The following is an 11,564-nucleotide window of genomic DNA, read 5'->3' on the forward strand; positions in this document are numbered from 1 at the left end:
TTGACCATGTTACAAGTGGGATAATAACTACTACTCCTAATTTATGTGAATTTATTTTCTTTTTGGTTCGTTCCAAAGAGAATGACCTCTTTCTAAATTTAAACACAATTTAGCTTAAAGTTTCAATTTCACCAGAAGTTTTTTTATAACTACACATACCAAACCCTATTCTAATATGTTTAGGACCAAAAATTTTAAAAAGAATTATTATATTTTATATTTGGTGTCCAATCAAATAGGGCAAGAGTACTATAACTTTTTTCTGTGTTTACATCGTGCGGAAGTCCCACAAACCATGTAAATCTAGTCAGCAAAGACGGAGACATTTCCCCTTTGCCTTATCCACTATTGTATTAACGTCAATTATTTGCCCCCCACTAAGCTGTGGCGCCTCTCCGCAGCATCTTACAACCAAACTGCACATGTTTTTATAGGGTTTCCTCTAAGGTAACCTTAGCTCACCACTCAAACAACTTTCTTTTCTCTTTTGCTTGCGGTTTCTTCAACTCAAAAATATGCCTTCACTTCTTCAAATATTCCTTCCTTTGTTTCCGTTCTTTTTCTTTGTTTCTTTCTCAGTTTCTCATGGACCCTTTTTGCCTAAGGCCATTATTCTTCCTGTAAACAAAGATCTGTCCACTTTTCAGTATGTTACTCAAGTTTACATGGGTGCTCATCTTGTTCCTACCAATTTAGTTGTAGATCTTGGAGGTTCGTTTCTCTGGACTAATTGTGGCTTAACTTCTGTATCTTCAAGTCAGAAACTTGTCCCCTGTAATTCACTCAAGTGCTCAATGGCTAAACCTAATGGTTGCACTAACAAGATTTGTGGTGTACAATCAGAAAATCCTTTCACAAAAGTGGCTGCAACAGGGGAATTAGCAGAGGACATGTTTGCTGTGGAATTCATAGATGAGTTAAAAACAGGTTCAATTGCTTCAATACATGAATTCTTGTTTTCTTGTGCATCAACTACTTTGTTACAAGGTCTTGCTAGAGGTGCCAAAGGAATGTTAGGACTTGGAAATTCAAGAATTGCATTGCCATCTCAGTTGTCTGATACATTTGGTTTCCAGAGGAAATTTGCTCTCTGTTTGTCTTCTTCAAATGGTGCTATAATATCTGGTGAAAGTCCTTACTTGTCACTTTTGGGTCATGATGTTTCAAGATCTATGCTTTACACACCTTTGATTTCATCTAAAAATGGTGTTTCAGAAGAGTATTACATCAATGTCAAATCCATAAAAATTAATGGCAATAAACTGTCTTTAAACATATCTTTGTTTACAATGGATGAAGAAGGTGTTGGCGGGACAAAGATTAGTACAATTTCCCCTTTTACTAGCATGAAAAGCTCAATTTATAGGACATTTATGGAAGCTTATGAAAAAATTGCTATTTCCGTGAATTTGACTAAAGTGGAATCCATAGCACCATTTGAGCTTTGCTTTAGCACAGAGGGGATAGATGTCACAAAAGTGGGGCCAAATGTTCCAACTATGGATCTTGTGTTGCAAAGTGAAATGGTTAAGTGGAGGATTTATGGGAGAAATTCAATGGTGAAAGTAAGTGATGAAGTGATGTGTTGGGGATTTTTGGATGGAGGGGTGAATCAAAAGGCTTCAATTGTTATAGGGGGTTACCAGTTGGAGAATAATCTTTTGGAGTTTAACTTGGGAACTTCTATGCTTGGATTTACTTCTTCACTGTCTACAGCAGAAACAAGCTGTTCTGACTTCATGATCCATTCTGTATCGAAAGATTCAGCTTTTGATTCTTGACACCAAATCCTTAACCCAAGATTTTGAATTGTGGATCAATTCCCCTTTGTATAGTTGTCTAAGAACATGTATTGGCTCCTATACATAATCATGACTTGGCCAATCTTAGGATATATAACTAGTTTATTGGTGAGGAAGAGATTCTTGGTTTTGGTTATGACTTATGAGTGTTTTTTGACTCCCTTTTGAGAAAATTTTGGTACGTAACATCTATTTTTCAAGTTCCTGATTAAAGAATGTATTAGTTCTGATCTTCCCTATGCTACTTTGCTATTTAGTTTGATGTATGTATTGTTCTGTAGTAGTGTAAAGACTTCACCATAACAAAAAATAGCTCATGTTTTTAAGTTTTACCCGACCTAGTCGATATTGTACATATTTTAAAAACAGTAGCTCTTGCAAATTCAAAATATGTGTTCTTACAACCATTGCTTCTAAAAGCTATGGAGTTAAATTTGTGTTCTCACAACCACTGTTTTCACTCTCTCTTCTTCTCACATCTTTTACATATGTTTCAAGGGGCCGTCGCCATTACTGTTTCTCCCCCTATGTCACCTGGTTGCAGCGTAGAAGTCCACCATTGAAGACCATTCAAAGCTTTGGTTTCGAAAATAAGACTTTTTGAGTTTGTTAGTTGTTTGGATTGGGTGTTGTTCCAATTGATTGAAAATAGCAAAAAGAGTTTAAAATTTAAATTTGAAGTGATTTGGACTAGATTTGAGCAAAATTTGAGTTAAATTTCAGAAAAGACGCAAGGAAGAAGACGAAGTCAGTTTTTTGTATAATTATGTATAATCTTGTATAATAGTGTATATGAGCATATAAACACATATTATACACTTTTATACACATTTATACAAGCGTCTTAGATGAACTTCTTCCACGATTTTCAATTGCAATTCTTGTTCAAAACCAGTCCAAATCTCCATTAAATGACTTCAAATTTTATATACAACCTCCTTATATTATTTCTAACAAGTTTAAATAACACCCACTCCAAATTTCTCACAAAATCAAATTCGAAATTTAAACCCACATATTTAAGCTTGTTAAAAATCTAATTTTCATCACCCAAATAGATTTGGTTTGTTGAACTAATATTTGAGTCACAGTTACTGATTCAAAAATTAACTTAAAAGCTTGAGCAATCTTTTTTAAAAATTAAATAATAATTTTGAGAACCTATTGGAGTTGGATGTTGAGTCTTAGCCTATTAATTTTAGGTTAGTTGGTTGTAAATTAAAATATGGACTATAAAATTAAAAAGTAGGGAGCCCAATTGTTGTTATGTGAAATTTTCCCTTTTGGAAAAGGACAATGGATAAGGACAATCATCAACAACGAGACCATAGTCGGATTAGGCTTTTGCTTCTTGTTGGACACCAAAAGATTTGGGCTTCTACCTGATGCTAGCGATGGCGTAGTCCAATTCCTTATTTATTGGGATGGTAGCCCACTTATTCATGGGCTAAAAGAGAGAAAGAGTTGTTTTGGTTGAATCTCATTGGCTTCATTGTAAATTCCTCAAATTACAAGAAACTTTAGATTTTGACTAGTTAGATGAATTTGAATTCTTTTGTATCTCGTGAAAGTTGTTCAATGTTAAGGAGGAGTTTCTTTTCTTTCTTTTCATGGAATGTTAAGGAGGAGTTGGTGCAGGGCGGAGCTACAGTAGAGTGTGTGGATTTGGGTGACCGACTTTTTTACTGACCTTGTATTTGTATTGAAAATTTACGGTTTACAGATATAGATAAAATATGCCAAACCCACTAATAAAAGGGGTTTGGGTTCACTGACAAATGTTTTGGGTTCTACGGAAAATGCCTGGGTTCTAATCCCCTTGAAAGCATCACCTTTTTCTATTACTATTTCTTTTTAAAAAAAACCTAACTAACTAAGAAATAAAACAACATTTTTCTGTTACTTTTTCTTTAAAAAAAAAACTAACTAATCTATCTATATAGAATAGGAGAAGCAAATACACTACATTAAGGCAAGTGTCTTAACAACAAAAAGCCAAGTGGCATTGTTAAGACAAAATAAATTACTTTTTTAACTAACTTTTTTTTGAATTTTAAATTTTGAATTAATTGGTTACACTACTTTAATTAATAAATATAGATATCTTATAATTATGATAAAAAACGAAAATACAAAAAAAAAATATTCTACTCATAATTCAAATTGGAGTTTTAAAATTATTTTACAATAAAAAAATAAAAAACTACCAATTCAAATTGGAGAGTAATTTCTTTCTAATATAGTAGTAGTAGTGTGTCTCTCTCTATATATATATATATATATATATATATATATATATATATATATATATATATATATATATATATATATATATATATATGGGAGTAGTTATTATACTAAATTTTTTACTTATTAATAATTCATATGTCAATTTAACAATATTAAAAAATGGATAATACAGTTAGATAACCAAGGAGCAAATATATATATATATATATACACACACACACACACACATACACTTTAATTAATAATATAGATATCTTATAATTATGATAAAAAACGAAAATACAAAAAAATATTCTATTCATAATTCAAATTGGAGTTTTAAAATTATTTTACAATAAAAAAATAAAAAACTACCAATTCAAATTGGAGAGTAATTTCTTTCTAATATAGTAGTAGTAGTAGTGTGTGTGTGTATATATATATATATATATATATGGGAGTAGTTATTATACTAAATTTTTTACTTATTAATAATTCATATGTCAATTTAACAATATTAAAAATGATAATACAGTTAGATAACCAAGGAGCAATATATATATATATATATATATATATATATATATATATATATATATATATATATATATATATATATACACATACAAGACTTATAAAAATAATTATAATTATTATGAGAAAATTCGTACATATACACATAACTAAAATCTTAATAAACAATTAGTCATAAATGAAGAATACTAAAAATAAAATCAAATGATATCGTAAAAATACATATACTAATTAAACTTCTCATGTAGGACAATTTAGTTAATAAATAGAACTCATAATTTCATAATGAAAAATACAAAAATATAAAGAAACTATTAGGGTATTATAATACTAAAAAACAAAATCAAATGATATCGTAAAAATACATATACTAATTAAACTTCTCATGTAGGACATTTAGTTAATAAATAGAACTCATAATTTCATAATGAAAAATACAAAAATATAAAGAAACTATTAGGGTATTATACATAAGATAATTTATTATATATAAAACACATTTTATTAATTAGTAAAAATATTAGTACATTTTTTTATAAAAATAATAAAATGCTTATCAATAATTTTAAACAGTATAACATAAATATAAATATATATATTTCCAGAATAAGAAAATATATACGTATGTTCTACTAGAAGAGAAGTAGTATCAAAATATTTAGTCAATTGATAAATTAATAAAAAAAATTACATTAATAAATGTATAGTACTAAGTACATGCTAATTTAATAAATAATAAACAATTAATTTGTTTACTATAATGCTTTGTAACCTTTGATTTTTTATAGATTTTATTATATTTATGTACACTATATTAAATAATAAAATAATAATTAATATTTATTAAAATAATATGATATATTAGATCATAATTTTATAAGATTAATATTCCATCAAATTATCCGCGCATCGCGCGGATTCTAACACTAGTTAAGAAATAAAACAAACGAAATTCCAAAAGTCAAAAAGAAACATTGAAGTTCCAAACTCGTGTTTTTCTGTTACTTTATTTAAAAAAAAAACCTAACTAATCAAAAAATAAAAACTAGTTTTAGGTCATGGTCTTATCTTAAAATTTAGAATACATACACTTAAATTTTAGCTTCGGTTCTTAGTTGATGAGACCAATAGGTTTCAAGTTCGATATTCATCACGTTGTACGTTTATTCTCAACTTCGAAGATAGCATTCTCCCTATTAGTATGTTAGAGGGTGCTGTGTAAATATTTGGTGAAGAAAAGTTCATTTAAAATAGTATTACTAATGAATTTAACTCGAAACTAAAGGCATACTACTCACTAAGTAAGATAATTTGGTAGTGTAAAATTTCTTGACATTATATTGTATAAGTTGAAATTATTACTAAAAATAGTCTCAAACATTTCTACAGCAAAAAGATTGTTATACAAACTATAGCAAAGATAGAGTAATATTCATAATGTAAGCCTTAAGATCTATGGAAACACCTAACACGAGCTGATGCATGTTAAAGGTAGCCACAGAGAGAAACTTCTTCTTTAATTAAAATAAATGAATCCACATTTACTTTGTGGGAGCTCGGGGTGTACAAAAAACCGACAAACCGCACCAACCCGATAATTCGAGTCAAACCGAGAGAAAAAATTCGACTATGGTTTGATTTGATTTGGTTTGATGTTCGGAAAAAAAAAACACGACCATAATTGGTTTGGTTTGGTTTGGTTTTAACTAAAGAAAGTCAAACCGAAATCAAACCAACCCGACATTACATATATAAAATTTTTAAATATATTTATTATATAAATATACTTATTGTGATGTAATTTATAAATATTTCTTAAACTTTTTCATAATTTTATTTTTTATGATATCATTTCAAAGCTTGGATTTAGAACTTTTGAATGTTCCAATAAGTTTTATAGCCATTAATATTAGTAACTTAAATAATGCTAACAAAAGCTCAAACCAAAACCAAATCAATACTAATGCTAACAAAAGACATTCAATTCAATACAACGAACAACAATGTAGTGAATATCTATTTTTTATTTTGCAATAATGTAGATAAAAATGCATAATCTATTTTTGTTTTTTTTTAGCGTTTAGTCATGTAATTAATACTCCCTTATTAGTCTACTTATTTTAGCATGGTGTAGTACTTTTAAATTATGTTTATTTTTATTATGGCTTTCTAATTAGCAATATTTATATTAAATAATTTTATTGTCTTTATTGTTGAATATTTTAGGATAATGCCATGACACATATCATATTTTGTATTATTTTCTTGGAAAATACCTTATATAGCTGTATCTTACTAGGATTAAAGAAATATTTTGAGCACAAGTTATATGTTTTGTGCTACGAAGATTTTACCCGAAAAAACCCGAATAACTCGAAAATCCGAAAAAAATCGAGATTGAAAAACCCGAGTTTTATTGATTTGGTTTGGTGTAACGACCCAACCGGTCGTTTTGAGCATTTGTACTTCGCTCGTATCTTTGAGAGCATGGGTAGCTCCGTATGATGTATTATGGCTTATGTGAATCGTCAGATTTAGTTTTCAGGTTATTCAGAATTGATTTGAAAGAATAATTCTTAGCTTGAAGCTTTAAATTTGAAAGGTTTGATCAAGTTTCACTTTTCGGTATTTGACATCGGATTGGAATTTTGATGGTTCCTTTAGCTCCGTTGGGTAATTTTGGACTTAGGAGCACGTCCGAATCGTGATTTAGAGGTCCGTAGTAGAATTTGGCTTGAAATGGCAAAAGTTGAAATTTTGGAAAGTTTGACCGGGAGTGAACTTTTTGATATCGGGGTCGGATTTCGATTTCGGAAGTTGGAGCAGGTCTGTAATGTCAAATGTGACTTGTGTGCAAAATTTGAGGTCAATCAGACGTGATTTGATAGGTTTCAGCATCAGTTGTGGAAGTTTGAAGTTTCAAGTTTATCGAATTTAAATTGAAGTGTGATTCTTCATTTCGATGTAGTTAGGTGTGTTTTGAGGCCTCGAGTAGGGCCGTGTTATGTTATGGGACTTGTTGGTATGTTTGGACGTGGTCCCGAGGGGCTCGAGCGTATTTCAGATTGATTTCAGAGCATTTTGGCTAAGGTATATTACTGTTGGTTCGGGTGTGACTACACCTGCGGCTGGTTTGCGCAGGTGCGGTGGTCGCAGAAGCGACAGTGGAGCCGCAGAAGCGGCGAGTGGCGCAGAAACGAAGGTTGTTGGCACTCATGTGCATGCGCAGAAGCGGGGGATATCCGCAGATGCGGAAGGGCTAGTCTCCATGGGCTTCGCAGATACGGGACATCATCCGTAGCAGCGGAGGTCGCAGATGCGACATTTTAAGTGCAAATGCAAAATAGCTGGGGCAGAGTTATTAAAATTGAAGTTTTGGTTCTTTCTTCATATTTTGAGATATGGGACTTGGATTGAGGCGATTTTTGAAGCAAATTTCATCACAAGAATTGGGGTAAGTGTTCTCTACTCAGTTTTGATTACATTTCATGAATCTATCTTCATTTTTGACAATTGATTGATGAATTGTAAAGAGAAATTGGGAGTGTTGGCCTAAAGTTTCATGATATTAATTTTTGAGTTTTGAACATCGATTTGGAGACGAATTTGAGTGAATCTAGTATGGTTGGACTCGTACTTGAATGGATTGTCGGATTTTGTGAGTTTTTATGGGTTTCGAGGTACGGGTCCGGGTGTAATTTTTGGCTGGATTTGGGATTTGATTTAGGATTCGATCTTCATCATTTGGAATTGTTTACCTGGGCTTTATCTAATGTATTTGAGTTTCTTTTGACTAGTTTTGAGCCGTTCGAAGGTCACTACGTGTGAGATGGAATTCTTGGAGTATTGCTTAGCTTTCTCAGTATTTGAAATTGGCTGGTTGAGATAAGTAACTCTTCTAAACTTAGTGTTGAGGGTATGAAACCCCAAATTATGTGCTATGTGATTGGTGTTGAGGTAACGCACATGCTAGGTGACGACGCGTATGGGTGTGCACCCTGTGAATGGTGACTCTGTTGTCTTCATGGCACTGTATAGTGGCCCTACTTTGTGAATATCTGCATTTTCACCATGTTATAAAGTAATTGAGTTGTACATCATGCTAGATATCATGTTTAGGTTTTATACTAATATTGTTGGGACCCATTATGATCGTTTCTTGCTGTCACCTCATTGATTTCATTGCTATTCTGTACTCAGTCATATTCACGCATTCATATCATATCTTAGTCTCAGTTTCTACTTATTGATACATCATATCATTGTTCCGGATCAGTTTTCATAACATTGTGAGCTTGTGGGTGAGACTGGAGAGATTGATTACTGAGTGAGGCCGAGAGCCTGACTATGAGTGATAGTTATGGGATCGGGCTGCACGCCGCAAGGATTATTCTGATTTATGATAGAGCTTGATCTGAAGGAGCCCCTCCGGAGTCTGCATACACCCCCAGCGAGCGCGGTTGGTTATATTGAGGGATAGATCTTCCCTGGACTTGGAGATGGATCTTCTCCATGGAGCTGAATTGGCCTTTCCTCGATACTGACGACTAATAGTCAGTGATATATATATATACTAATCATCAGCCACTAAGTACCGAGGAAGGCCAATTCGGCCCCATGGAGAAGATCCATCTCCAAGTATATATAAATGCTTAACCACTTGGTAATATATATATATATATATATATATATATATATATATATATATATATATTACCAAGTGGTTAAGCATTTATATATACTTGGAGATGGATCTTCTCCATGGGGCCGAATTGGCCTTCCTCGGTATTTAGTGGTTGATGATCAGTGATGTATATATTCCGTGATGGATCTTCCCTGGGCAGTATGAGCCATATACAGTATTGAGTGGTTGAGCATTTTTGAGTGGAGAGTGTGACTTCATGTTTCATCTCTGGGATACATGGCATTGGCATGCATACATGACATACATGCATAGAGATGCATTCTTCCTCATACTGTACGGTATCACGTCATTCATGATTGTTTTACACACATTGATATGTGGGCATAGAGAGGTATTTCACGCTTGCTATTTGGAAAGAAAATGAATCATCTTATTCATTGTGGGAAGGATTTTTGGATAAATTATAGTGTTCAAACTATCTCATATTTTTGACGATTTTGGTAAAGGATTTGGGTTTTCACTATTATTCTTGAAAAATGGAACTATTTTCAAAAAATTATGAAAAAGCTGAGCATTTTATTTCCGAGTTGCTTCCTTATTTATGTGCTCTACATTGTTATGAATTGTTGTTGGCTATTGGTGTTGGACCCGACCATGTTCCAGCTCGTCACTACTTTCAACCTAAGGTTAAGTTTGTTACTTATTGAGTACATGGAGTCGGTTGTACTCATACTACACTTCATGCACAAAGCATGAAGATTTCAGATGCCGATGTTGCTATGTTCGATGGGAGCTAGATTGAAAGATGTACCCGCGTCCCTGTTGTAGCTACCTCTTGTTCATGGTAGCCTTAGATTTTAAAACTCTGTTTATGTACTTTTCAAACAGAAGGTGTATTTAGTTCATATCAGCTTGTAAACTTTATTCTTAGAAGCTCATGATTTGTAATACCAGTCCTTGGGAAATGTATAAGATTCAGAGAATTTCTTTGTTTAATTGTCTTATTAATATTATTGGAGTTGGATAGTTATTAGTTGGCTTACCTAGCGGGTTGAGTTAGGTTCCATCACGACTAGTGGATTTTGGGTTGTGACAGATTGGTATCAGAGCTCTAGGTTCATATGTTCTACAAGTCATAAGCAATTGTCTAGTAGAGTCTTGCGGATCGGTATGATGACGTCCATACCTATCTTCGAGAGGCTATAGGGTATTTAGGATATACTTTCCATATTTCTTTCCTTATCATGCGACATTGATTCAGCTTGAAGCGTAGTCCTTTGAATTCCTTCCACACATTCGTATGCGCGCATAAACGCTTGGTATTAGCTGTGCATCGATGACTTATGTTTCCATGGATGAGGTGCGAGATGTGATTTCAGTATGTTGATGAAGGGCCAGTCTGGAGGACTTAAGGCCGGGTTTTGACTGTAGCTTGATCACAGAGATGTTGATTTTGTGAGCATGTGCTTTTGGACTTATATGTTCGGTAGTGTTCCTATTGGTGGAATTTGTGGTTGGACGGCCATGTAACAAGTATGATGTGACTGTGGGAAGTGTTTAGATGGTTTGAATGTGACGAAAAGAGTTTGATTGAGATGTAAATTGGTGCTTGATTTCTGTCTTGATTTGATGTATAATCTCGAGTTATGGGTGTGTTGAAGGACCATTCATGTTGTTTAATTGTGGAGTGAAGTAGATTTTTCATGACTTGTTGATGAGTTCAGAATCAGGAAGACTATGGAAGGGTATAAAAAGATGTCAGTTTGAGGCTAAGCATGTGGGTTATCTCCTGCGGGGTGTCCTGAGGTTGTGTGATTCCTATGTAGTGCTGTTGAAAGTCCTCTTTTACTAGTGAATTATATATAGTGAAATTTGGGTCTGGGATCGCTTATGAGAGTTGGATTGACTGTTACAAGGGTGAATACGAGATTTGCAGATGATTTGAAATAGTAGATAGTTTGTGTTGCGTGAACTTATGAAGGATTCAGTTGAATTTCACTACAGTATTATAGCAGCAATGGTGTATGGATATTGTAGGTTATCAGATGCTTTACTCCTTGGCTTTTAGCCAAGTGGTGAAATATAACTTGCGTTATGTAGTAAACCAGCAAGAAAACAACCACTATTATTTTTAGCCCCACGGTGGACGCCAAACTGTTTACCTTGAAAATGGTAATTACAATTAGATTTGGTTTTATGGTTCTAAAAATACGTAATTTATTTTTATGCTAGTTTTTAGGCAGTAGATGTTAAGTATGAGACTAGAAAATAAGATGGGGGTTTGAAGGTAGTATGTTAAGCAAACCGAGTGGCCGGGATTCAGGGCCTCGAGCTGGCCTATACGGGGCCTCGAG

At 33.0% G+C, this 11,564-nt stretch overlaps 1 protein-coding gene across 1 annotated transcript; it reads left to right on the top strand.

The window, feature by feature from the left end:
- Nucleotides 1–376: 376 nt before the first annotated feature.
- LOC107795910 (putative aspartic proteinase GIP2) lies at nucleotides 377–2,046 on the top strand. Its single transcript, XM_016618616.2, has one exon. It carries the CDS (start codon nucleotides 516–518, stop codon nucleotides 1,779–1,781), a length of 1,266 nt encoding a protein of 421 aa, XP_016474102.1. The 5' UTR covers nucleotides 377–515; the 3' UTR covers nucleotides 1,782–2,046.
- Nucleotides 2,047–11,564: the final 9,518 nt, after the last annotated feature.

The sequence above is a fragment of the Nicotiana tabacum genome, chromosome 7 (genome assembly GCF_000715075.1).
Source record: "Nicotiana tabacum cultivar K326 chromosome 7, ASM71507v2, whole genome shotgun sequence".
NCBI classification, from domain to species: Eukaryota; Viridiplantae; Streptophyta; class Magnoliopsida; order Solanales; family Solanaceae; genus Nicotiana; species Nicotiana tabacum.